The sequence below is a fragment of the Podarcis tiliguerta genome (genome assembly GCF_965153285.1).
Source record: "Podarcis tiliguerta genome assembly, chromosome: 2".
Lineage (NCBI taxonomy): Eukaryota > Metazoa > Chordata > Lepidosauria > Squamata > Lacertidae > Podarcis > Podarcis tiliguerta.
The window spans coordinates 5,220,363-5,248,289 of NC_139535.1; the positions used below are offsets into that span (position 1 = coordinate 5,220,363).

The following is a 27,927-nucleotide window of genomic DNA, read 5'->3' on the forward strand; positions in this document are numbered from 1 at the left end:
AGAAGGCGGGGTTTGGGTGTCTCCCGAGCAACTTGCGAAGCCTCGCCGCCGCTTCCTGCCCCGCCTTCTCGAGTGGGGGGGGGGTGGGCTCTGGCAAGGGCTGCCCCGGGTGTTTTCCTCCTGGTCGGGTCGGGAGAGCTTTGGGGTGATTCCTGGGAAAGTGAGGAAGGGAGAGATCCGGGCAGCAACTGGAAGAAAGGAGGGGTTGGGTGTGCTTCACATTGGGAAGGTGGAAAGTCTCATCTACTGGGCTCTCCCCTGTCCTATGGTGCATTTCTTCACATTTCTGCATTTTAACCTGTATTTTAAATTGGTCCCCCCCCCATTATGTTTTTACTGTAATTTTACTGTTGTTAGCCAACCTGAGCCCGGCTCTGGCCGGGGTATAAATATTATTTTTATTTATTTATTACTATTATTATTATTATTATTATTATTATTATTATTATTTATTATTATTACTGAGCCCTGTCCAGAGGAAAGAGATTCACAGGATCGTAGAATTGGAAGGATCGTCTGGTCCAAGGTAGGAATATGCAGCTGTCCCAAAGGGAGATCGAACATGCAACCTTGGCATTACGTCTTAGCACCATGCTCTATCCAGGCTGACTTCTTAGACAGTCGGTGCAAAACTTTGAATGGGATGAGAAGAAAGCAGGAGGGGGAAAATATATCTCTGCCCAGAGGAGTGGAGCCTCCATGTGTTGAGAATATATATACCAGATAGCAGGCACTGCAGAGAAATGTTCTGTCTTTGCATGAAACAAATATATAACAACAACAGCTAATTTTATTGTTTATACCCCAACCATCTGGCTGGGTTTCTCCAGCCACTCTGGGCGGCTTACAGTATATATAAAAACATAATAGAAACATCAAGCGTTAAAGACTTCCCCACACAGGACTGCCCCCAGATGTCTTCTAAAAGTTGTATAATTCTAGAAATGTACATTTATTGCACAAGTGATTTTGAAAGTTAATCAGTTGCCATTTCATTAGTTTAGTGGCTGCTTTTCTTTTTTAAATATTTTGTTAAAAGATTTCTTAATTTACAAAAAATACATGTATTGTCTCTTTTTTCAAGTTGCGTTTTCTACAGATCAGTGTCATTTGCTGTGAGGCATTAGTGTTGTGTAAAATGTTAGGGTAGGAAGAAAGGGGGGAAAGAGGGGGAGGGGCATGGTGAGTGGGGTCGGTGGTCGGGTGTCAATTCTTCAGTTCTTGTGTGGGGTTTTGTGTCAGCGTCGTGGCTGCTTTTCTTTAAACTAAGCTTCATGACAGTTGACAGTTGAGAGTTGACAGTTGACCAAAGTTGCCAGTTTGATCCCTGTACAGGACAGCTGCATATTCCTGCAATGCAGGGAGTTGGACAAGATAATCCTCAGGGTCCCGTCCAACTCTGTAATTCTATGATTGTATAAAGCTATATCACCTCCAGCGCCAGGGACTGGATGCCTCTAGATACCGGTTGCTTTTGTGCTCATGTGCTTCTTGCAGGCTTCCCATTGGAGAGAGGCAGTGTGGTGTAGTGGTTAAGAGCGGTGGACTCGTAATCTGGGGAACCGGGTTCGCGTCTCCGCTCCTCCACATGCAGCTGCTGGGTGACCTTGGGCTAGTCACACTTCTTTGAAGTCTCTCAGCCCCACTCACCTCACAGAGTGTTTGTTGTGGGGGAGGAAGGGAAAGGAGAATGTTAGCCGCTTTGAGACTCCTTCGGGTAGTGACAAAGCGGGATATCAACTCCAAACTCTTCATCTTCTCTGTGAGAACAAGAGGCTGCACAAAATGGATCTTTGTCTTGACCCAGCAGCCAGGCTCTTCTTAGTTGTAGCGGACAGACCACTGGGAGGGATCTTCTGAGTCTCAACCAGAACAAATACTTCAAGGAAACTCGTCAACAAGTCTCATTTTTCCCTGGGTCTTAGCATTTAACTGCCTTTACTTCTGGGGGATGTCCTGGTTGATATTCAGACTCATCTACATTTCCAGGGGAAATCTTCCTCTCCAGAAAGGTATAATTCACTCACCAAGCCATTTGTTCATTTTGCAGGACTTGGCAGAACCTCCATTTTGGACAGCCTCTAGCAGAACAGGGAGAGGTCTTTTGGGCCCAGTCAGAGACTTCCTTAGAGTAGAGATCAAGGATGGAAAAGGAAGATTCGGCTGCCCACGTAGCAGGAAGAAGTCCTTGTACAAACCAGGCTGGCAGCCCCAGGGAATTCTGGGAAAGAACAGTGCAGAAGGTCCTGGGGAAGGAGGACACGCTCGGCTCAGATGTGCAGCGCCAGCGTTTCAGACAGTTCTGCCACCAAGAGGCCAAAGGGCCCCGAGAGGTTTGCAGCCAACTCCACCATCTCTGCTGTCAGTGGCTGAAACCAGAGCGACACACAAAGAATCAGATCCTGGACCTGGTGATTCTGGAGCAGTTCCTGACTATCCTCCCAGAAGAAATTGAGAGCTGGGTAAGGGAATGTGGAGCAGAGACCTGTGGCCAGGCAGTGGCCCTGGCCGAAGGTTTCCTCCTGAGCCAGGCCAACGACAAGAAGCAGGCAGAGCATCAGGTAAAATATAGTTTTGTCCTAGTACTTCCAAGGGGCTCAGAATCTGAGGGACAGTGGGCTAACACTCTCTGTAATTGTCAAACCTTTTCTGGGATACATCCACGTAGGAATGTCCCAACTACCAAGACCTTTTATTTCTAGTGTGCCTTTACTAATCCTTCTCCCCGTTTTCTGTCTTTGATCCCTTTATTGTTATTTCAGGTGAAGGGTCCATTTGCAGAAGTGTCTGAAGATTTCTGTGCACCAGAGAAGGTTCTGCCAGAGACCAAATGCAATCTCTTGCAAAGGGATAATGTTCAGGAGATAGACAGACATGCCACCTCACTGGGTAAAGACTAACTTCATCTCCTTCTATTGATTATGCTATAAATTCTTGGGATGTGTTTTTGTTCTTTGGAAACTTGGTTCAAAAGTGAATTGGCATCCAATACTTGAGAACTTAAACCAGTGTCACTGGCTTCGCACTTACGATTGTCTTTCACAGGTGATGAAATGAGGCTGGCAAGACCTCCTCGAGCTTCTCCTTTTTGCGATGGTCAAGAAGCAGCTGCTGTGGAACCAGATCAGGTAGGTGGATCGATCAGTGTTGAAAGAGGCTTGGAACCACCTAGGGACCTTATTCTTCTGCTCACCCCTAAACAGATTTCTCTCCTCCTCTTTTCTTCTTTCAAAGCAGCCTGCCTAGGAGACTGTGAATACCATTAAAGAATGTTTAAGTTCCTCAGGATAAGAATAATCTTTCTTTGGAGAATGTTATGGGTTTTGGTAGTCCATTAAGGGAACAAAAGAGACGGCAAGTTGCACAACAGTACTGGCCCTGGTATGGGGGCAAGAAGTGAAGGACGCTGAGTGGGGTATTTGTAAACAATGACAGAGGTTCGAGTAAAGCAGGGATGGAGGACTACTGTGAGGAAAATTGTGGTTTTTAACAATAGTAGAGGTTTGAGTACAGAACTGTGGGATATTTGAAGGATTTGAAGCTGGAAAGGGTGCTTAACAGTTGCAACATGTGGGAGGAGGAAGATACAGGAGATTACCAGGAGAGTGTTTTTTGTCTTCTTCTTTTGGGAATAAGAACAGTGAGTCTGTAAGTGATTGTGGAGGCCAATTCTGGATCCACAAGTCCTTCCACAGTGGGGACATAGGTTTCTGGGCGGGAGTTGATCACAGTGAGGGTTTGCCAAGCGTGCCTTCCTCTTAGCATTTCCCCCTCTTTTGTTCTGAGTGTCTTCAAAGTCCATGACACCTTTGGTAAAGGCTGTTCTCCAACTGGAACTCTCACAGGCCAATGTTTCCCAGTTGTTGTCATTTATACTACATTTCTTAAGATTTGCCTTGAGAGAGTCTTTAAACCTCTTTTGTTGACCACCAGCATTGCGCTTTCCATTTTTAAGTTCGGAATAGAGTAGTTGCTTTGGAAGACGATCATCAGGTGCTTTCTGTGCAACAGTAGTTGCAGACTATAGCTAGCTTAATAGTTGCTTGGGATTAGAAGGAGAAGCTCTGGGGAGTTAATGGGGCGAATGGGAAGGGAATTCATGAGTGGAATGAGCATAGACACTGCTCCTAGCTATAATAATAATAATTTTTATTTATACCCTGCCCTCTCCAGCCAAGGCCGGGCTCAGGGTAGCTAACAAGCAATAATAAAAACAAATTGAATGAATACAACTTAAAAACAAGATTAAAATACAACATTAAACATTGAAAATATTGAAAAATTAAAATATTAAAATCACAGGAGGAGAAGGAAAAAGAAAGAGGGAGAGGGAATCAAATTGGCTCCAAGTCAAAGGCCAGGTGGAACAACTCTGTCTTACAGGCCCTGCGGAAAGAACTCAGATCCTGCAGGGCTCTGGTCTCATGAGACAGAGTGTTCCACCAGGCCGGAGCCAGTGTTGAAAGGCCCTGGCTCTGGTTGAAGCTAATCTAACTTCTTTAGGGCCCGGGACCACTAGGGTGTTGCTATTTATGGACCTTAAGGTCCTCCGTGGGGCATACCAGGAGAGGCGGTCCCGTAGGTACGAGGGTCCTAGGCCGCGAAGGGCTTTAAAGGTCAAAAGCAGCACCTTAAATCTGACCCTGTACTCCACCGGGAGCCAGTGCAGCTGGAAAAGCACTGGATGAATATGCTCCCATGGCAGAGACCCCGTGAGGAGCCTCGCTGCAGCATTCTGCACCCGTTGGAGTTTCTGGGACAGCTTCAAGGGCAGCCCCGCGTAGAGCGAATTACAGTAGTCAAGCCTGGAGGTGACCATCGCATGGATCACTGTGGCCAGGTCAGGGCGGGAAAGGTAAGGGACCAACTGCTTGATGCGGTGAAGGTGGAAAAATGTCGCCTTGGCTGTTGCTGTAACATGCGCCTCCATGTTTGGGCGTCAAGGATTACACCCAAACGCTTAACGGAAGGTAATAGCACTAATTGGGCCGCCGCAAGAGAAGGGAGTTGGTCCCTCATCCCCATAGTTATCTATAAAGTAGCAACTATTTTCCTTTCTTTCAGGGTCTAGGGTTGTTTGAGGAGTTTTCTGTGTATTTTACCGAGGAGGAGTGGGATCTGTTGAATCCTGACCAGAAAGCTCTTTATAAAGAAGTCATGGAGGAGAACTGTTACAGAACCCATTACAAAATCCACACAGGAAAGAAACCATACAAATGTTTAGAGTGTGGAAAGAGCTTTTGTCAAAGTTCGGACTTCATTACCCATAAAAGGATCCATGTAGGGGTGAAACCATTTAAATGCTTGGGATGTGGAAAGGGCTTCTGTCAGAAGACACTTCTCGCTACCCATCAAAGAGTTCACACGCAGGAGAAACCGCATAAATGCTTGGATTGTGGAAAGGACTTTCGTTACAGTTCGGCCCTAACTACCCATCAAAGGATCCACACAGGCAAAAAACCGTATAAATGCTTGGAATGCGGAAGGAGCTTCTGTCAGAAGGTAAGTCTCATTTCTCATCAAAGAATTCACACAAGGGAAAAACCACATAAATGCTTGAAATGTGGAAAGAGCTTTCGTCACAGTTCGGCCCTAACTACCCATCAAAGGATCCACACAGGGGAGAAACCATATAAATGCTTGGAATGTGGAAAGAGCTTTCGACACAGTTCGGCCCTAACTACCCATCAAAGGACACACACAGGGAAGAAACCATATAAATGCTTGGAATGTGGAAAGGACTTTTGTCAGAAGATAAATCTCACTAGTCATCAAAGAATTCACACAGGAGAAAAGCCATTTAAATGTTTGGAGTGTGGAAAGAGCTTTGGTCAGAGGGCTTACCTTACTTTCCATCAGAGAATCCACAAGGGGGAGAAACCACATAAATGCTTGGAGTGTGGAAAAAGCTTCATGCAGAAGAGAAGGCTCACTTCCCATCAGAGAATACATACGGGGGAGAAACCGCATAAATGCCCAGAATGTGGAAAGAGCTTCTGTCAGAAAGCAGATCTCACTATTCACCAAAGAATTCACACGGGGGAGAAACTACACAAATGCCTGGAGTGTGGAAAGAGCTTCTTACGAAAGACACATCTCACTACCCATCAGAGAATTCACACTGGGGAGAAACCGCACACATGCTTGGAGTGTGGAAAGGGCTTCAGTCAGAAGGCGCACCTCACTACTCACCGAAGAAGTCACACGGGGGAGAAGCCACACAAATGCTTGGAGTGTGGAAAGGGCTTCACAGAGAAAAGAGCTCTTACTTCTCATCAAAAAATCCACACAGGGGAAAAGCCGCATAAAACTTTCAAGCATGGAAAGGTCTTTCCTCACAGTTGCGACCTTATTACTAGGCCTACCCAAGGCAGAACGGCTGGCAGTAGCAACAGCTGCAGCAACACAGTCCAGACTGATTTGCCCCCAGCCGTATTAGTCCATCTTCCTCCTAGTACTGCTTGTGTTGGACAACATCAGCCACCTATCCCAATTCCTGAATCTTCTGGTCACGGGGACAAGCCTTCTCCTACTGCCAGGGTGTTGTTTGAGGAGGCAGGAGGCCCTGGCAGCAGCAGCAGTCTTGCAGACTCATCCACTTTAGTGAGCGAAGGGAGACAGCTTAGCCCACTGGTGGACATCAGCTTATCTGAGGAAGTGTCTGTATTAGATGCCCTCAGCTTGATTGAAGGTGAAGATCTGTTCCACTCCTCTTCCCTAGGCAGAGGTGCTTCTGTCTGGAACCCTGTGGAGCAGGAGCAGCAAGAACACACCCCACCAGTGCCGCGAGGGGGTACCTCCCACGGTTCCTCCACTACTCCTGGGGTGGCGCTGAGCCTCCAGACCGAAGGCAGCCAGCCCGATTCACCACAGAAGCGGCAGAGCATCGTGTGGGACCACTTTGAGGTGGGAGTGGATCCCAGCACCGCCGTCTGCAGCCACTGCAGGCGGGTCATGAGCAGGGGCAGAGACGCAGCACATTACAGTACCAGCAGCCTGCGCTTGCACCTACAGAGGCAGCACCCGTCCATCGTGCTAGGAGCACAGGAAGCCAAGTCCCAGCCGTCGGGGAGCAAGGGCGAATGGGTGGCAACCTAGTGCCAGGAGTAAGGGCAAAGTCCTCTGCCAAATCTCTGTCTCCCCTCAAGCCAAGAAGCTTAGGCCGGCAACGGTGGGGAGGAGGTGGAACAAGGGAGGTGGGCCACGAGGTGGAGGTTTTGAATACCAGACCTGATCGCAAAATGCATAGAAGACGCTTGTGACGAAATGGATTGGCATCAGAACTAAAGCCATATGCATGTAACCAAGTGTTTGGTAAGAGCGATTTAAAGTAGTTCATAGGTAACAATAAATAATAAACATGGAATTAATAAACCTAATAAAACAATTTAGCCAATATTGGTTCTATATTTGCAGGCGTTGCACTGCATGTGTGTTGTTTTTTAAAATTATTTGCTACATTAAATTATTCTTATCAGATAATTGGTTATGTGTATATGATTTTAGGTGTTAACAGTTTGGGATAACAGAACAACCTGGTGGCTCTTGTGGTCTTATTTTATGCACTATTGTGTCACACTACCTTAAGCAGGAGAGTGGTGCCCTCCCAGTGCTAGGCATGCAGGGAGAAAGTGTGTTCCCTTGTAGGAAGGGTTGCCTTTCATGGGACTGCTTCGGTCTTCAGAGTGGGCGCTGTTACCAGTGCCACATAATCCTCAGTTGTGAAAAATCAATATTTCAGTGCAGCAGCAGAACTCCCTGCCTATTGACACCAGACAGATGCCTTTGCTGTCCTCTGTTTTGCTCCTGCTTAAAACAATTTTATTTAGGCAAGCCTATCTAGACACGTAGATGTTGGTGTCTTTGAATCCTTTTCACTCTTAATTTCAGTGATCTGTAAATGTTTTCCGTTGTTTTGAACTGTTTTCATTGATACTTTTCATTGATATTTCTTGAAACCCACCAAGAGGTTTTACTACAGTTATACGATTTTTGTTAAATAAAATAAAAACCAGCCGGGGACCATATGCCACATGGCCAGAGACAAAAGTGATGTGAGTTTTGTATTCCAGCCACAAAACAAGCCAGAGAATTCTACTCCCATTTGCGTCCATCTTGGCATACAAGGGGCACCAACACAATTTAGTGACCTATTCCAGCCAGGCAAAAGCACTTGAGGGGTATGTGTGTGGGAATGTTGTGGATAGTAGGAGAGGATATATTGATTATATATTATTCTTCCATACTCACGCTAGTGGGTTACATATAGCAGAGCTCATTCCTCATTTACACAGCAAGAAGCTAGTTTGCAGATTCGTATGAATCTCTAAGCTATCCAATCTGGCATGCCCTGATTGGAGTATATTCCTGGTAAGACCCCTTTGATTCCCGCCTAAAAGAATAAAGACACAAGAGTCTTCCTTATAAGTAACGAATAGTTTACTTACATTCAGTTCACAGTATGCTCTCTGAAGACATGCTTTAGCTTGTAGTTACAAAAGAAGACATGGATTTATCCCATATGGGGATTTATCCCATGTGCTGCTAACCGAGATCCCATTTTAATTTTGGGGCTGTGTGTCCAAGACAGTCAACCCTGGGCTTGAAGCTTTGGGGGGCTTTGGATCATAAACACAATGTTAATAGATAATAATAATAAACAACTTGAATCAGATCCTGCTTTTGTAGCATGCATGCACAAACACATATATAATTATATATGAATGTGTATATAATTTTATTCTTTAATATTCTTGCTTATTCCCAGGTGGGGTGCCTACTTCCCCATTTTCATTTTCCAGATTTTCCTACACATCTTTGTTCTTCCGCATCCGTCCCATAGGATATGAAATTAATCTCTCCGGTCTTTCCAGAAGCTGCAAAACACAGAAACGTTCCTTATGGTTGCTATGCTGCAGATTGTTTTCCTGAGGAGAGTTAGATTTACAAATGCATAGTTTATTTCCTTTGGCACATAAAACATTCCTTGCAATTAGCATTCCGTATTCTGCACTTACGCATCAGTGTAATAATTTTAAGGGGTTTTCCCTAAGGAAACTGGAGATTTTAAGGGCCTAAGCTGATTTTATTTTGAATTTTATCGTTCCTACGCTGTTCATTGAAGATATTAGTCAAACCAAACCCTGTGGAACGCCCTCCCACCAAATGTCAAGGAGATAAAGAACTACACAACTTTTAGAAGACATCTCAATAAATAATAATAATAAATAATAAACCATTAAAAAGCTCCTGTGTCAGGAGGTTTTTAATGTTTGATGTTTTATTATGATTTTATATATTTTATATGTGTTGCAATTTAAAATAATGCATCCGATAGAAAAAGTAGCGCAGCCTGGTAGCGCAGTTGGCTGCCATGGTGCCCGCCATTTTTCCTCGCCGTATGTTCCAGCAAGGAAAAATGGCGGGCGCCATGGCAGCGGACAGTGAGCAGCTCCTGAAGCCAGCCAGAGCCAACTGCGCTACCAGGCTGGCTCCCAGCTGCTGAGCCTGCCGCTGCCACGTTTCCCGGGGACGGATTTGCACATCTGGGGACATTCCGGGGACGGAATTTGTTCAGGGACAGATTTGCAAATCCGGGCTAAGCAAACCCACCCCATTGCTTAAGCTTACATTGCAATATCCCCGAAACGCTGAAAGCAAGAAAAGGAGAAGAAGCCTTGTATGGAAATTGCAAGAGTGCCTAACAAGAAGAAGAAGAAGAAGAGTTTGGATTTGATATCCCGCCTTTCACTCCCTTTAAGGAGTCTCAAAGCGGCCAACATTCTCCTTTCCCTTCCTCCCCCACAACAAACACTCTGTGAGGTGAGTGGGGCTGAGAGACTTCAGAGAAGTGTGACTAGCCCAAGGTCACCCAGCAGCTGCATGTGGAGGAGCGGGGAATCGAACCCGGTTCCCCAGATTACAAGACTACCGCTCTTAACCACTACACCACACTGGCTCTGCTGAGCTCTTTGCAATAACAGGAAGTAAGCTTAAACAAAATTTTAAAAAATTCCTTCCAGTAGCACCTTAGAGACCAACTAAGTTTATTATTAGTTGGTCTATAAGGTACTACTGGAAGGAATTTGTTTTTATTTTGTTTCGACTACGGCAGACCAACACGGCTACCTAACTGTAACAGGAAGTAAGCTTATAAGGAATAAAGGAAGGGTGCTGTCCCAAATGATTGGTTAAATTTTGCTGTAGTATATGACTATTCAATGCTAGATGCTGAAAGGCAAAAGGGTATAAAAGCCCCTGGAACCTGTTGCTCGAGGCTGAGACTTTGGAACTCACTATTCTGAGCCACTTTGCTGCCGGTTACAAATAAAGCAACTCTTTATTTTCTCTATTGCTGCATGTGAGTTTTCAATCAGCCTAGCAGTTTTGCAACAATGGTAAGGAGAATGTCCATGGGTTCTGGCCAAGCTGGCTCTGCTTCAAATATGTGTCCTTTGGGGGGGGGGGTGTTCTAGATGTCACTTGCTGGAAATCAACCTTCTTAAAGTCCAGAGTCTATCTCTGACTCCGCTCAGCATGAACCCCAGGAGGACAGGGTCACTTTCTACCGGGAAATGGTCACTTCCTCACAAAGATCCCAGTACAGTGGTACCTCGGGTTAAGTACTTAATTCGTTCCAGAGGTCCGTTCTGTTACGGTAAAATCTGGGTGCGAGGCTGCTCTGCCACCCAGCTCGTCGGACTAAGTCCGCGGGTCCCTGCGGAGGAAAATGAGTTCTGCCGGAGACAGGAGCAAACTGCAGAAGATCCATGTTTATTGCACAACAGGTTCAAGGCGAGATTGAACAGCGAGAAAGGGGTGACATGAACTTTTGAAACTTCCCTCCATGTCCCAGAATACAGTGCAAAATACGTCCCAGTTACATCATGAATACATTAAGAAGAGGTTGGGTTACACAGATTACATCATGAATATATTAAGAAGAGGTTGGGTTACACAGAATTAACATATGGAGGAGGGAGGGGGGAATATGCAGAGCTGGAGATATGCATAGATAAGCACATCCTGAGTACCGGTGATGAGAAGACAATGGTCCATGTATGCATAGTCTGCCACCTGGCATTGCCCAGAGGAAAGGCCAGGCAGAGTGATTTGACAGGATTAGGGTCTTGACACCTTGCTTGAGGGATTATGGAGGACAGGGGAGGTGTCATGGAGTCCTAGAGAAATTGAGCAAATTGGCACGTTGATTTTCTATGCATTTTATAGATTTTAGTCCCTTTTGTCATTGACAATTGGAAATAAATGGATATATTGTAGCGAAGAAGGAGGTGAAGAAGACATTCCGTATCAGTTCTTAACCTAAAACTGTTCTTGACCTGAAGCACCACTTTAGCTAATGGGGCCTCCCGCTCGGCTCAGAAAGGGTTAAGCCGAATCACACAGGCAAGATTCCTAGAGCGGAAAATTCCTAGCGAGTCCTGCGCAGGAGGAGGAGGAGCTTCCGCTTCCTGTTCAGGGTCTGTCCTTCCTCTGGGGGTTAGCAGTAGCATTGCCTGGAGGAGCCTCTGTCTTCCTCTTTTTCTTCCTCCGGGAGAATCTTCTCCCGTTCTTTCTCCGCCGGGGAGGCTGCCTCTCCTGCCGCCTCCAGGTCAGATGCGGGGAAGGAGAGACGCAGGAAGTTGGACGAGGAGGAGGAGGAATGTATGTATGATGTTTTGGGGGCTGGTCTTGGGCAAGAGGGGGGCGATTTCAAAAGTCTTTATAGGGGCTTCGGGGTTCTCTTCCCTCCTGCGTGTGGTGAGTGGAGACCATGTTGCAACACTTTATTTCCCTTAGTAAAGATCAGGCTTTCCAGCCGCTTTACTATCAATATTCTGCTTGGGCTCTGCTTCCTCCGACCGATAGAGATGCCCTGAGAGAGATCTCTTAACACGGGCTCTAGATACCTCAGAAGGGTATTAGACATAGTTCTCAACGTTTCCCTTTTTTTAAGGGAAATTCCCTTATTCCGAATAGGATTCCTCGCAAAAAAAGGAAAAGTTGACAGCTATGGTATTAGAAGTATTATATGACAACAAGTTGCATTGGAGTGCTTACAAAGAAGGGAATGGTTTTCTTCTTCCAGGGATTGGTGAGCTTCAATGAGGTGTCTGTGCATTTCACCAACGAGGAATGGGCCTTGCTGGATCCGGGCCAGAGAGCTCTGTACGAGGAAGTCATGGAGGAGATTCGTGAGATGATGACATCTGTGGGTACGGATCCTTTTCTCCTTAATCCATAGCTAGCGAAGGTGTGAATTATTGTTGGTGTACCATCAATGAGATCACTAGAAAGCACTTTGTAATTTCTCCTGGACAAAGGAACATTCGAAGACCCCTGTTGGTTCAAAGCAAAGACCCACGTAGTCCAGGATTCTGTTCTCATGCTTGCCAACCAGATGCCCATAGGAAGCCATCAAAGAATGGACCCATTGGCTATGAGTTACCTGCATTGATTTCCCTTTTTTCTGGCCAGGGAGGTCTCCTGTTGGGTTGGGTGAGGGGTGAACAACTGCATGTCACGGAAACAGAAGGCTGAAGAGGTCTGCTGTGTGCTGGTTGTGATTTATTGCACTGGGGGAGAGTCCTAGTCTGCCTAAATGCATTGCTTGCAAAGCAGTGTACAGGACAGAATGGATGGAGTGGCATGGATCTGAACCTCCTCTCTGTCCCCAACGACTCATAGGGAGAATCGGCGGAGCCAGGCGATTTGGGAACTGAGCCTACACAAGAGAGCTGTGCACGAGAGGGGGGAGGTCCTCAAGCCTGTTGGGGAAATGGCACCCAACAACCAGCTTACTGTTCTGGCTCCCAGACATGTTCTAAGACCCTTGTCCAGTAAATGTGCACTTGTTATCCTGCAGCACAATTATTTCTGGATTCTGCTTGTGGAAGGGAGAGGAAAGAGTCGTGATGGGTATCTTATTCTGCCACCTGAGTAGAAATGCTCACAAGGACCTCTTTTTCCCTATAAGACAGGTGTAGGGACGCCTGGCTCCCTCCCAGAAGTTGCTGGATCCCAACATCCTCTCTGTTGACTGTCCATGTTTGCTGGAGCTGATGGGACTTTTTTCAGCAGCATTTGGAGAGCCAAAGGTTCCCAAATCCTCCCTTAAGGACTTTCAACTTTAAAAAAAACAACACACCCAACACTCTTTATCCTGTTTCTCTACATCAGTGTTTCCCAACAGGGGCCCCAGGATTTTCCAATGGGGTCCCAGGTGAAAATTATATAAATTGGGGGCTGTACAGCATGAGGCTAGGGAGCTACAGAGGGAAGTGAGAAGAAAATGGAAAAAGCCATTAATCATTCTGTTTTGGTTTCAAAATCCTGATTGGCTGGCTATCCCCTCGGCCAATCACAAGCAAGTAAGGGGGTGGCCCACCAGGGCAGCGTAGCGCTGCTTCTTCTGTTTTCCTTTGTGCGTTTTCTTAGAGCAGTCCTGTTTTGTTTCAAGCTGGAGATGGCCACCTCTGAGGCTCTTGTTTTGACCACTGCTTGTAGCTGCCACCAGTGCTTGGCCTGGTGCAATCGACACCAGCGCCTAGGAGATCGGGGCACAGGGCCTGTTGGCAGTGTCGGCCTAGCCGAGTGGATTTGTCTGGTGCTGCTGACTTGCATCGAGAAAATTGCTAAGTGTCTACTTTGAACAAAGCAGTACTGAGTTCAGTGGGCCTTATCCCCAGGTAAGGGTGTGTGGGGCTATAGTGGTTTTTCTAGGCAGCCAGGGCTCCTCTGGATGATTAGATCTTTTGCACCAGGTCAGTGAGGACCACTTGCTTTTAAAATTCTCCCAGATATACAGAACTCCCTGTGCTCTTTTTGAAGACTCTCGCAAGTGTCCCTATTTTCCAATGACAGTCCTGGATTTACAGAAGCTGTTCCAGTTTCTCATTTGATTCCAGAATGTCCTGCTTTTCCTTAGGATGTCCCTATTTTCGCCAGAGAAATGTTGGAGGGTATGGAGTTAGCCAACCCCCGAGCCATCTGAAGGCAGCCCTGTGTAGAAAAGGTTTTTTAAAATGTTTTATTAAGTTTTTATATATGTTGGAAGCTGCCCAGAATGGCTGGGGCAACCTGTCAGATGGGCAGGGTATTAATAGTAAAATGATTATTATGGAATAGGACGTACCGTATTTTTCGTCCTATAGGGCGCACCGGCCCATAGGACGCACCTCGTTTTTTGGGGGGGAAATGAATAAAAAAAATTTATTTCCCCCCCTCAGCTGCGGCTGCCACCCCAAGCCTTGCGGACACCCGCCAGAAGCAAGGGGAGCCCTCCGGAGGGCTCCCCGTGCTTCGGGCGGGAGGCTGCCGCCCCAAGCCTCGCGCGCTCGGCGGGACCTCCCGTCGGGCGCGCAAGGCTTGCGGACACGCGCCCGAAGCACGGGGAGTCCTCCGGAGGGCTCCCCGTGCTTCGGGCGGGAGGCTGCCGCCCCAAGCCTCGCGCGCTCGGCGGGACCTCCCGTCGGGCGCGCCAGGCTTGGGGACACTCGCCCGAAGCACGGGGAGTCCTCCGGAGGGTTCCCCGTGCTTCGGGCGGCAGGCTGCTGCCCGCAAGCCTTGTGAGCCTGTGGGAACTCCCACAGGGCTTGCAAGGCTTGCGGATAGCTTCCTGAAGCCTGGAGAGCGAGAGGGGTCGGTGCGCACCGATGCCTCTCGCTCTCCCGGCTTCAGCGAAAGCCTGCATTCGCCCCATAGGACGCACACACATTTCCCCTTCATTTTTGGAGGGGAAAAAGTGCGTCCTATGGGGCGAAAAATACGGTACCTATTTTCATCAGAGATAAGTTGGAAGGTATGCTTTTGGACTGTTGTTTGTAGGTTTCTCCCTCTGTGTCAAATAAAGGTGAAGAAAAGGTAAAGTACACCTTGATGGCTAAGTCCAGTCAAAGGCTACTTTGGGGTTGCAGCGCTCATCTCGCTTTCAGGCCATGACCCCATGGACCAGAGCACGTCAGGCGCTCATGTCTTCCACTGCCTCCCTCAGTTTGGACACACTCAGGTTCATAGCTTCGAGAACACTGTCCAACAATCTCGCCCTCTGTCGTCCCCTTCTCCTTGTGCCCTCCATCGTTCCCAATATCAGGGTCTTTTCCAGGGAGTCTTCTCTTCTCGTAAGGTGGCCCAAAGTATTGGAGCCTCAGCTTCAGGACCTGTGCTTCCAGTGAGCACTCAGGGCTGATTTCTTGCAGAATGGATAGGTTTGATCTTCTTGCAGTCCATGGGACTCTCAAGAGTCTCCTCCAGCACCAGAATTCAAAAGCATCCATTCTTCGGCAAGCAGCCTTCTTTATGGTCCTGCTCTCACTTCCATACATCACTGCTGGGAAAACCGTAGCTTTAACGATACGGACCTTTGTCGGCAAAGTAATGTCTCTGCTTTTTAAGATGCTGTCTAGGTTTGTCATTGCTTTTCTCCCAAGAAGCAGGCATCATTTAATTTCATGACTGCTGTCACCATCTGCAGTGATCATGGAGCCCAAGAAGGTAAAATCTCTTACTGTCTCCATTTCTTCCCCATCTATTTGCCAGGAGGAGATGGGCCCAGTGACCATGATTTTAGTTTTTTTGATGTTGAGCTTCAGACCATATTTTGCGCTCTCCTCTTTCACTCTCATGAATAGTTTCTTTAATTCCTCCTCACTTTCTGCCATCAAGGTTGTGTCATCTGCATATCGGAGGTTGTTGATATTTCTTCCGGCAATCTTAATTCTCGCTTGGGATTCATCCAGTCCAGCCTTTCCCATGATGCATATAAGTTAAATAAGCAGGGAGACAATATACAGCCTTGCCGTACTCCTTTCCCAATTTTGAACTAACTGTAGCTTCTTGTCCCACATGGATGGGGTATTATTAGTAAAATTATTATTATTATTCTGGAATAGAACGTATCTATTTTCATTGGAGAAATGTTGGACGGTATGCTTTTGGACTGTTATCTGTAGGTTTCCTGCTCTGTGTCAAATAACTGGGATCAAATAAGTGTTGTTTACTTTTTATAATACAAGGCAGATGGGTCTCCCTCTGGAGGTTCTGGACTCTGCTTCCCTGGAGGTTTCTAAGCAGAGGTTGGATGGGCATCTGTCCTGGATGCTTGAGCTGAGTTTCCTACGTTTCTATGGGTTGCACTAGGAAGATGACTCTTGGGGTCCCTTCCAGCTCTATGATTCTTATGTTTATCTGCTTCAACAACATTTCATTATGCTCCTATTATTTTATGTAGCTGTATTTTGTATAAATCATAAAAATAGTATAATAAATAAATTATAAAAAAGGTTCTATTTACAAACAAAACATTTCAATAGCTACCTTTCTACCGGTAGGAAGGGGTTGGGGGCCACAGGAAGGAAATGAGGTCGGAAAGGGGCCACGGTTGGAAAAAGATGGGGGAACTCTGCATCATGTTTCTACATTTAACAAAGGGAAGGGCAAGCTGCCATTTAGATGAGGAGGATTTTCTGTGGATGATGCAAAATGCAAAATAGAGATGCAAGCAGCCTCAAATCAGCATTAAAAGTCCTGTGTGGATGAGGCCTTAAAACCAGGGGTCGGCAAACTTACTGAGCCTGGGCCGGTTCAGTCCTGTGGAGATCTCAGCATGGGCCAGATTGGGCGAGCGCACACCCACAAACACTATTTCTGGTGTGGAGAAGGCATCTGCAGCTTCCTATTGGTTGCAGGAGTTTCCTGCATCCAATAGGAAGCCCCGCCAGCACTGCGGAAGTGAGTCACTGCGATGCGCTGGTTTAGCGCAGCGTGCGGAGACTTGCAGCGTGGGCAGCAGGGTTCAGGGTGGCTCGGGGGCCGGTTAAACGACCCCCTTGGCCAGATGTGGCCCAGGAGCTGTAGATTGCCAACCCCTACCTTATACAGACACATCATTTTACCACTTTTCCTTTTTAATCCATTAGGAGATGTTTCGGAGTTCCTGACTGAAGGAGAACAATCAGAACTGTCATGTGAAGGAGTTGAGGAGCAGAAGGAGCAACGGAAACACTGGATTCAAGTTGGAACCTACAGAAAGGAGGGGACCCAAATTCAGAAGGTGGGGAGAGAATCCACTGCTTCTCAGGTTAATGAAAATCAGATTTGCAGAGAGAAGCATGAATGTACTGTGTGTGGAAAGAGATTTCCTTATTGCTCGACGCTTACTTCACATCAAAGAGTTCACTCGGATGAAAAACCATATAAATGCTTGGAGTGTGGAAAGAGTTTTAGACAGAGTGGTAACCTTACTTCACATCAAAGAACTCATACAGGGGGAAAACCTCACAAATGCTGGGAGTGTGGAAAGAGTTTTAGGAATAGTGGCTCCCTTACTTCGCATCAAAGGACTCATACAGGGGAGAAACCTCATAAATGCTTTGAGTGTGGAAAGAGCTTCAATCAGAGTAGCTCCCTTAGTAGGCATCACGCAATCCACACAGGGGACAAACCGTATGAATGCTTGAAGTGTGGAAAGTGTTTCCGTCAGAGGAGCAGCCTCACTAGACATGAAAGAACTTATACAGGGGACAAACTGTGTGAATGCTTGACGTATGGAAAGAGCTTCCATCACGGGAGCATCCTCACTAGACATAAAAGAACTCACGCAGGTGAAAAACCTCACCAATGTTTGGACTGTGGGGAGGGCTTCAGGCACAAAGGCACCCTCACAAAGCATCAAAGAATTCATACAGGGGACAAACCTTATGAGTGCTTGGAGTGTGGAAAGAGCTTCACTCGCAAAGACTCCCTTACTTTGCATCAGAGAAGTCACACAGGAGAAAAGCCTTATAAATGCTGGGAGTGTGACAAGAGCTTCCGTGAGAGTGGCGCCCTTACTCGGCATCGAAGAACTCATACAGGGGAAAAGCCTTATACCTGTTTTGAATGTGGAAAGAGCTTCAGTCAGAGTTGTCACCTTACTGATCATCAAAGAACTCATACGGAGGACAAACCTCATTAATGCTTTGAAAGAGCTTCAGAGACATTAGCTCCCTTAATAGGCATCATACAACCCACACAGGGGACAAGCCAAATTACAAATGTTTGGACTGTGGGGAGAGCTTCAGGCACAGTGACTCCCTCACGAAGCATCACAGAATTCATACAGGGGACTGTATGCAGTGTTGAAAGAGTTTCAGTTGCAAAGACTCCCTTAGGTAAAAATAAAGGGACCCCTTACTGTTAAGTCCAGTTGCGAACGTCTCTGGAGTTGCGGCACTCATCTTGCTTTACAGGCCGAGGGAGCTGGCGTTTGTCCACAGACAGCTTTCTGGGTCATGTGGCCAGCATGACTAAACTGCTCCTGGCGCACGGAGGACCGTGACGAGTGCCAGAGCGCATGGAAACGCCGTTTTCCTTCCTGCTGGAGTGGTACCTATTTATCTACTTGCACTGACGTGCTTTCGAACTGTTAGGTTGGCAGGAGCTGGGACCGAGCAACGGGAGCCCGCCCCGTCGTGGGGATTCGAACCGCCGACCTTCAGATCAGCAAGTCCAAGAGGCTCAGTGGTTTCAGGTTAAGAACGGACCTCCGGAACGAATTAAGTTTGTAACCTGAGGTGCCACTGTAATTACTCCCTTCCCACACCTCCCTGTTCTTCACGCCACTCTCTTGCCTGCTGTGAAAAGTGCTGTGGAGATTTTGTGGCTGGAATCCACCACCCCGAGATTTAAGTGTTCCATTCTTTGCTGACTGAGCTGTCCATGAGATCCGTTCAGTCAGCAACAGTTAAGTTGGATATGATTTTGACTTGGTCTATTCTTTTTTCTGAGTAGACAAACATAAGTTTAAAAGTTAAGCTTTATATTAATATTTTGTGTTTCCACATGAATCATTTGCATATTCTGTTGTTTATTTTTCCACATTTAGTGTGTAATGTGCGCTGATTTCTGCTTGATACCCTTTCGCTCATATCTTTCATAGGTTAAAAGGCATTTCCTGGTCTTCTGTTGATTTATTTAAAATAGGCCTCTCAGGTCCTGTTTGTTCACCACACTCTTGCCCATTTGGGCAAATTAGGAACTTCATTTTCAATGTTTTCATGAATTCTTGACCACCATGCATCCAGGTAAGGTAGGGGAAAGGTAATCAAAGAAGGATGTTGGGGACCTCTGGAATTGGTACTTCCTAGTAACAGAGGGACCTAAATCTGCAGCCTCTGAGGAAGGGGGTTTTGCTCATGAAACCTGGAACATGACCTCAGAAGAGCTTAGCTGGTGGATCAGGCCCTTAACCCACCTAGTCCAGCACCCTATTCCCCCAGTGACCAAGCAGATGCCTCTGGGAACTTTGCAACCAGCAGTGAGTACAACATGCCTCTTTAGGTGATTCCCAGAAACTGGCAGTGAGGAATATACTGCCCAAAGCATTTCACTGACGAGGAATGCTCCCTGCTGGATCCAGGTCAGAGAGTGCTGTACAAGGAAGTCATGATGGATATTTATGAAATGGTGGCTTCTGTGGATAAGGTCCTTTCCCCCTTGATCAATAGCTAGCGAAGGTGTGAACTCCTGTTGGTGTAATATCAATTAGAGAGGGTGTTCTTAATTTCCCCATGACAAAGAATGTATGAAGAGCCCTGTTGGGTCGAAACAAAATCCTATGTAGTCCAGCATTCAGATGCACACAGACACACTTGTGAAATGTGATTTTACAGACGTCAAAGATTAGACACATTGGTTAAGAGTGACTTACCTTGATTCTCATTTTTCTGGCCAATGAGGTCTCTGGTTCCGATTGGGTGGGGGGTGAACTTGCTTTTTCGATAGGATTGTTCTTACAACTGCAAGGCGTGGAAACAAAGGCTGAAGGGGTCTCATGTGTGCTGGTTGCAATTTACTGCTTTTAGGTTAGTCATAGACTGTTTAATCACATAGTTTGCTTAGCAGCGTACACGACAGAATGATGGCGTCGCAGATATTATGCATTACTATTCATTGCATTTAGTTGCTTTTTCAAGGAAGGTCATCTCAAAGCAAGTTAATGTAGGTTGCAAAGATTAAGGCCACAATAATTCTTTAAGTTAAAGGTGTTACCGGAAAAATCCGAGGGCTCCCTTGGACAAAAAGTAAGGACACCAACCAGAGTAAATTGGAGCAAATCAGCAGCCTGTAGGCTTGGCCTTTCCTGTACTGTTGCAACAGGGTGTTTCCCTCACTTGCAGGAGAGCGGAAAAGACACAGAAAATGGTGTGCAAGACCTTATAAACACTTTTGAAATTCCCCTCCTCTAGGTCAAGCCCACCCCCAGAAACATCATGCATACATTACAGAAAGGAGGGGTTGAGGGAGGAGTTGTGGTAACCTGAGTGTCCTGTCACCTGGCTGGTTCCCTTCTACCCCTTCCCATGAGTCATTTTCTGAAGACAAAAGGTAGTCGCAGTTTCCTGCCCCCTGAGGGAAGATCTGATCATTGTCCTTTGTTCCAGTCCATGCTGAACAAAGATCACAAGTTCTTTGTGATCTTGATTGTCTTCTGTCTGGGATCATCAGGGTTGGCATAGCAACTGGGCAGGGCTCCTGTGGATGTGCTGGTATGGTGAAGGGATTATGGCGCCCTGTATCAAACCTTCCCCATTTTGTAGTCTTTCCTTCATGGAGTAAAATAAAAGTGGAACAGTGCAAATCCGATGTATGGTTGATTTTCTATGAATTTATAACAGAAGTGTAGCATATGTAGTGAGTGTGAGTGTGTGTGAAGTTTGTACAAACTGAATGATTGGGGGGGGGGGGTGTTTCCTGCTACAAGGTCAAAAGCCTGGCTGAAAAGAAATGGGAAAAGTGTATTTCTGAGGTTTGATGGCTCATAATACCACTTTCTCTAGGAGTAATATCATAAAATTATATATCAATGGAGGTTTCAAGTTTTATCCTTCTGAAATGTCCAGACTAGGGGAGGGTTCCTGGTGGGATATATTTGTGCTGCCTGTGGTTTACCCACCTCCTTTGCCCCAACCTCCAGCCCAAGGAATCTTCAGAAGGGAGTTGCTGCCGAGGAGTCTGTGCTTTTTAATGAACTGAATAGAACGAAAGAACCTGCAGCACAAATATAAGATAAGGGACAACTGACTTTCTAGCAGTGCATGTGAAAAGGATCCAGGAGTCTTAGTAGAACACAAGCTTAACATGAGTCAACCGTGTGATGCAGCAGGAGCAGGGAAAAAAATTCTATTCTGGGCTGCATCCACAGTATTAGTGTCAAGGGAAGTAATTTTACCACTCTATTCTGCCTTGGTCAGACCACACTTGGAATACTGTGTCCAATTCTGGGCACCACAATTTAAGGATTTTGACAAGCTCGAAAGCCTTAGGAAGAGCACTTGAAGGAGCTGGGCATGTTTAGCCTTAGGAGGAGACTGAGAGGAGATATGATGGCCATCTTCAAATATTTTAAAAGGCTATCACATGGAAGAGAGAGCAATCCTGTTTTCTCCTGCTCTGAAGGGTAGGACTTGAACCAAAGGGGATACCAACTAAACACGAAGGACTTTATGACAGTAAGAGCTGTTGGACAGTAGAACGGTCTCCTGGTCTCCCTTGAGAAGTTGTGGACTCTCCTTCCTTGGCATATTTTAAGCAGTGTTCGGCTGGCCACCTGTCATGGATGCTTTACTGAGATTCCTGCATTGCAGGGGGTTGGACTAGATGACCCCTGGGTCCAATTCAACTCTGAAGTTGTATTATCCTGATTCTAATGCTCCTTCCTTTCAACTTGCTTGTTTTATTATATATTTTAAGTACGGATGTTTTAAGGATGTTGAGATCAAATTGTTATTGTGCATTTTAACGTATATGTGTGCATTTTATATAGGTGCAAGCCTCCTAAACACTATTGATTTAGTTTGAGACACTGTAACTTGCTCATCAGCAAAATAGGCTCCCAGAATGAGGAGAAAGGGGGAAAGCCAAGTTACCTGTTCAAAACTGGTTCTTCTTACAGTGACAAGCTGTCACAGATCAGTGGAGGGAGGTGAAGACCTGTTTACTTCTTTTATGATTACAGTATTTGGTTTATTTTAAAATAGTTATTCATATACATATATTCTCACCATATGAGAGTTTAATGCTTCTTTAATCTGTTCAGTGGTAAAGATTATCTTTTCTACGATCACCTACTCTCAATTTGGAGAAAAGATGGAGCATTAATAATGAAGATGATGATACGAAGGATGCCCATTATTAATATAATAATAATAATAATAATAATAATAATAATAATAATAATAATAAATAATACTCCGGCTCTCAGTGGTCACTGGATCCTGCATGGGGCACCTGCTGGAGGAGAGAATACTGCCCTCGGGACCTGATTCTGCAGAGCTTTCTAGAAAAAATCGGGACTCCTCTGCTCGCTCTCCGCCAGCAGCAGCCAAGAGGTTCGTGTCGCTCGGCTCTGCAAGGGTTAAGACGAAACCACAGAGCCAAGATTCCTAGAGCGGAAGGGGAGTCGTGCGCAAAGGAGGAGGAGCTTCCGCTTCCTGTTCCGGGCCTGTCCTTCCTTCCTGTGGGACGCAGCTGCTTTGCCTGGAGGCCCCTCTTTCCTCTTCTTCCTTGCGGAGGAGCTTCTCCCATTCTTTCTCCGCAGGGGAGGCTGCCTCTCCTGCTGCCTCCAGGTCAGATGCGGGGAAGGAGAGACGGAGGAGGAGGAATGTATGTATGATGTTTTGGGGGCTGGTCTGGGGCAAGAGGGGGGGATTTCAAAAGTCTTTATAGGGGCTTCGGGGTTCTTCTCCCTCCTGCGTGTGGTGAGCGGAGACCATGTTGCAACACTTTATTTCCCTTAATAAAGATCAGGCTTTCCAGCCGCTTTACTATCAATATACAGTGGTACCTCGGGTTAAGAACTTAATTCGTTCTGGAGGTCCGTTCTTAACCTGAAACTGTTCTTAACCTGAAGCACCACTTTAGCTAATGGGGCCTCCCGCTGCCGCCGCCACACGATTTCTGTTCTCATCCTGAAGCAAAGTTCTTAACCCGAGGTACTATTTCTGGGTTAGCAGAGTCTGTAACCTGAAGCGTATGTAACCCGAGGTATACCACTGTACTCTGCTTGGGCTCTGCTTCCTCTGACCGATAGAGATCACCTGAGAGAGATCTCTTATATGGCCTCTAGATATCCCAGAAGGGTATTAGAAGTATTATACTTAAGACAACACCTTACCTTGGAGTGCTTACAAAGAAGGGAACGGTTTTCTTCTTCCAGGGATTGGTGAGCTTCGATGAGGTGTCACCAACAAGGAATGGGCCTTGCTGGATCCGGGCCAGAAAGCTCTGTACAAGGATCTTTTTCGCCTTAATCAGTAGCTAGCAGAGGTGTGAATTATCGTTTGTGTACCATCAATGAGATCACTAGAAGGCGCATTGGTAATTTCTCCTGGACTAAAGAACATTTGAAGAACCATGTTGGATCAAAGGCCCATGTAGTCCTGGATTCAGTTCTTACGGTTGCCAGTGTGAGGAAGAGGACTAACGTGTTTCTGAGTGTCAGAAGAGGAAGAATATGCCCAGCAGTCCTTTGCAGATTTACTCCCAAGTAAGCTCCACTGAGTTCAATGGGTTGTACCTTCCGGTTAATAATGTGTGAACCATGCCAGCCTTAAGAATGGATAGAGGAAGCAGACAGATTAATTTGGAAACAGAAAAACATGTTTAAAAGCTGTTGGGGACTGTTGCAGAGGGGATGCCCCATTTGAGCTTCTCCAGGGGCAGGAAACTATCTAGGGCAGGTGAATCCCTGGAGGCTCCCTTTCCTTTATTTTTCCATCCCAGGAAAATCCTGCTTGTTTTGCCTTCAGAGCTCCTCAGGAAGGATGGAAGTGTCTGATCCTGCAAACCTAGCGAGGATGGAAGGAGGAAGATGGACGGTTGACCTGGTCAGGCTGTCTCCCACCACCTTTGAATGTTCCCTCCCAGGACCTCCAGAGGGATCTGGTGAGTTGCAGAGAATGGAGAGGGGGATCTGGGGAGATGTTTGGAGTGAGGAAGCTCCCCTGGCGAGAAAACGAGGAAGGCTGCAGGGCCAGAGTTCTGGGCTGTGAGAGATAAAAGGTAGAAAAGGAAAGGAATGTTTTTCAGTGGTGGCATGGGCGCGGGATTTTTGGTGGGTGGGCAGGACTTTTGTTAGGGAGGCAGAACCGGCGTGATTGGTCAGTTAGTTATGTGTTTCTAATGTTTTACTTGATCTGGGGGGCTGCCCCCCAACCCCTCCTTGGCTACGCCCATGAATGGTGGTGTGAAGAAAATTCTTTTTCAGAGTATAATATTGTGTTGGGTCAAGAACCTTCCCACACTCGGTGGTAGCTGCAGCAATTGCAAGATGAGGGACTGAATGGGCTTCAACTGAGTATTCAGACAGATTTTTTTTGGTTTGCAGCAGCCAAGCTGCCAGGTGAGCAGTGAGAGACTTGTGGGTCATGGCGGCAGTCCCTCTCTAGCCCAGGAAGCCATTTTCCTCAAACTGTGTCCTGCTGCCCTACATATGTGGCTTCAGGGGTGGGACGTGCAGGGACCAGGATGTGACTGCAAAGGATATGTACCAGGAGCCTGAAAATGCACCACTGATTGTTCCTTGGCACCTGAGACAAGATAAGGACCACTCCCATATATATACTCCCATATATACAGAACCCCTGGTGTGCCTTTTGCAGACCCTCCCAAGTGTCCTTATTTTCCAGGGATAGTCCCAGATTTACAAAAGTCATCCCAGTTTTCAGATTTGATCCTGGAATGTCCCACTTTTTCTTAAAAGGTAAAGGTACCCCTGACCGTTAGGTCCAGTCGCAGACAACTCTGGGGTTGCGGCGCTCATCTCGCCGCAGAGTGGCTCCCTCCTGGTATGCCCCACAGAGAAACTTACGGTCTTCAAATAAAAACATCTTGAAGGTCCCAGGCCACAGAGAAGTTAGGCTGGCCTCAACTAGAGCCAGGGCTTTTTCGGCCATGGCTCCGATCTGGTGGAACACTCTGTCACAGGAGACCAGGGCCCTGCGGGACTTGACATGCTTCCACAGGGCCTGCAAGACAGAACTGTTCCAGCAGGCCTTTGGCCAGGGCACAGCCTGACTCCCTCCCTCGGCAATCTTCGCAGAGCTCTGGCCCAATGGTTGCCAGTGGCTTGAATTAATTAATTTTATAATGAATGATTTTAGAGTGGTGTTTGTGCTGTACTTTTGTACTGTTTTATTGTTGTTAGCCGCCCTGAGCCTTGCTTCGGCTGAGGAGGGCGGGATATAAATAAAATTTATTATTATTATTATTATTATTATTATTATTTTTATTTATTGGCTGAGGGAGCTGGCGTACAGCTTCAGGGCCATGTGGCCAGCATGACTAAGCCGCTTCTGGTGAACCAGAGCAGCGCACAGAAACGCCGTTCTATTTACAATCAAAACATTTGAAAAGCTACCTTTCTACCTGTAGGATTGGATGGGAGGCCACAGGAACGAAACAAGGTCAGAAGGGGGCCAAGGCCAGGAAAAGGTTGAAACTCTGTTCTACATTATGTTTCTGAATTTAAGAGAGGTTAGGGCAACCTGCCAGTTAGATTAGGAGGATTTTCTGGGGATGATGCAAAATGAAAAATAGAGATGCATCAGCTTAAATTCAGCATTAAAACTCCTCCTGATATAGACACAGCATTTACCAGTTTTCATTTTTAATCCATTAGGAGATGTTTGGGGGATCCTGACTGAAAGAGAAACATCCGAAGTGCCTCGTGAAAGAGCAGAGGAGCATAATGCGCAACGGAAACTGCGGCTTCAAGTTGGAACCTACAGAAAGGAGGGGACCCAAATGCAGAAGGTGGGGAGGGAATCCACCGCTTCTCAGGTGAATGAAAATCAGATTTGCAGAGAGAAGCAGGAATGTACTGTGTGTGGAAAGAGATTTCCTTATCGTTCAACGCTTACTTCACATCAAAGAGTGCACTCGGGTGAAAAACCATATAAATGCTGGGAATGTGGAAAAAGCTTCATTCGGCGTGACTACCTTAATCTGCATCAAAGAACACATACAGGAGAAAAACCTTATAAATGTTCAGTGTGTGCAAAGAGCTTCCGTCAGAGTAGTCACCTTACTTCGCACGAAGGAACTCATACAGGGAACAAACCTCATAAATGCTGGGAGTGTGGAAAGAGTTTTAGTCAGAGTGGCTCCCTTACTTCGCATCAAAGGACTCATACAGGGGAGAAACCTCATAAATGCTGGGAGTGTGGAAAGAGTTTTAGTAATAGTGGCTCCCTTACTTTGCATCAAAGGACTCATACAGGGGAGAAACCTCATAAATGCTGGGAGTGTGGAAAGAGTTTTAGTAATAGTGGCTCCCTTACTTTGCATCAAAGGACTCATACAGGGGAGAAACCTCATCAGTGCTTTGAGTGCGGAAAGAGCTTCAGTAACAGCGGCTCCCTTAATATGCATCATACAACCCACACAGGGGACAAACCGTATGAATGCTTGAAGCATGGAAAGAGCTTCCCTCAGGGGAGCATTCTCACTAAACATAAAAGAACACATGCAGGTGAAAAACCAAATTACAAATGTTTGGACTGCGGGGAGAGTTTCAGGTCCCGTAACTCCATTACGAAGCATCAAAGAATTCATGCAGGTGAAAAGCCATACCAATGTTTGGACTGTGGGCAGGACTTCAGGCACAGTGACTCCCTCACGAAGCATCAAAGAATTCATACAGGGGACAAACCTTATGAGTGTTTGGAATGTGGAAAGAGCTTCAGTCGCAAAGACTCCCTTACTTTGCATGAAAGAAGTCACACGGGAGAAAAACCTTATAAATGTTTGGAATGTGACAAGAGCTTCATTCGTAGTAGCCACCTCTCAAGACATAAAAGTACTCATACAGGGGATAAACTTTATAAATGCTGGGAGTGTGGAAAGAGTTTTAGTCAGAGTGGTCACTTTAATTTGCATCAAAGAACTCATACAGGTGAGAAACCTCATCAGTGCTTTCAGTGCGGAAAGAGCTTCAGTAACAGTAGCTCCCTTAATATGCATCATACAACCCACACAGGGCACAAACCATATTACAAATGTTTGTACTGTGGGAAGAGCTTCAGGTACAGTGACTCCCTCACGAAGCATCACAGAATTCATACAGGAGAAAAACCTTATAAATGTTTGGAATGTGACAAGAGCTTCAGTTGCAAAGGCTCCCTCACGAAGCATCACAGAACTCACACAGGAGAAAAACCTTATAAATGTTTGGAATGTGACAAGAGCTTCGTTAGCAGTAGCCACCTCACAAGACATAAAAGAACTCATACAGGGGATAAACCTTATAGATGCTGCGAGTGTGGAAAGAGCTTTAGTGACAGTATCCGCCTCACAAGACATAGAAAACCTTCCAAGTGTTTAGAATGTGGAAAGAGCTTCTATTGTAGAAGCCACCTTACTAAACATCAAAGAATTCATACAGGGGACGAATCTTACGAATGTTTGCAGTGTGGGAAGAGCTTTTGTCACAGTAGCTCCCTTACTCGGCATCAAAGAACTCATGGGAAAACATCTTAGAACGGGTTGGAGTGGGGAAAGATCTTCAATCACATCAAGATCTCCTACGGGAAGCAAACCAAAGATTGTGCTCAGTGTTAGAAATTGCTTCTTTATCTTTGTTTGGTTTTAATCTTGCCTACCTCCCTCTGTTTAATCATAGGCTTTAGCTTGTTCTGAGGCCTTTTGAGCCTAGTCTGCCGCCTAATGTCCACAGTTGAGTAGCAGGGTTTTGTATTAGATTTTCTTGGTTTATTGGCTTCTCCTTCCATCATGGCAGTCTGAACGTAGGAGGGCGAAGAGTGGGCTTGCATTAGACAAGGAAAGAGATATTGTGTAGATGAGGCAAAATAAAATATAGAGGCACAAGCAGTTTCAAGTCCACCTTAAAGTCCAGTGTGGATGAGGTCTTTACACAGTCTTTTACCAGCT

The 27,927-nt window shown here is 46.2% G+C and overlaps 2 protein-coding genes across 12 annotated transcripts in view; both read left to right on the plus strand.

Moving 5' to 3' along the window:
* Positions 1 to 41: 41 nt before the first annotated feature.
* On the plus strand, positions 42 to 27,879 carry LOC310670157 (uncharacterized protein). Of its 11 annotated transcripts, none has more exons than XM_083424933.1 (6): positions 549 to 2,561; positions 2,763 to 2,889; positions 3,046 to 3,128; positions 12,089 to 12,215; positions 25,658 to 25,921; positions 26,090 to 27,879. In XM_083424933.1, the coding sequence occupies exons 1-6, from the start codon at positions 2,145 to 2,147 to the stop codon at positions 27,514 to 27,516; spliced, it is 2,445 nt and encodes an 814-aa protein (XP_083281059.1). In that variant the 5' UTR covers positions 549 to 2,144; the 3' UTR covers positions 27,517 to 27,879. The 11 variants fall into 11 exon arrangements, with proteins under 11 accessions (XP_083281062.1, XP_083281060.1, XP_083281061.1 ...); XM_083424932.1 differs by having other exon boundaries at positions 550 to 2,561; positions 25,658 to 26,509; positions 26,597 to 27,879; XM_083424941.1 differs by having other exon boundaries at positions 551 to 2,561; positions 25,658 to 26,430; positions 26,515 to 27,879.
* Positions 11,521 to 27,927, plus strand: part of LOC310670675 (uncharacterized protein) — a 63,038-nt gene continuing 46,631 nt past the window's right edge. Inside the window, exon 1 of the mRNA XM_083426334.1 lies at positions 11,521 to 11,611. The gene's annotated coding sequence lies outside the window, so the exon portion shown is untranslated. The remainder of the gene's footprint in view (positions 11,612 to 27,927) is intronic.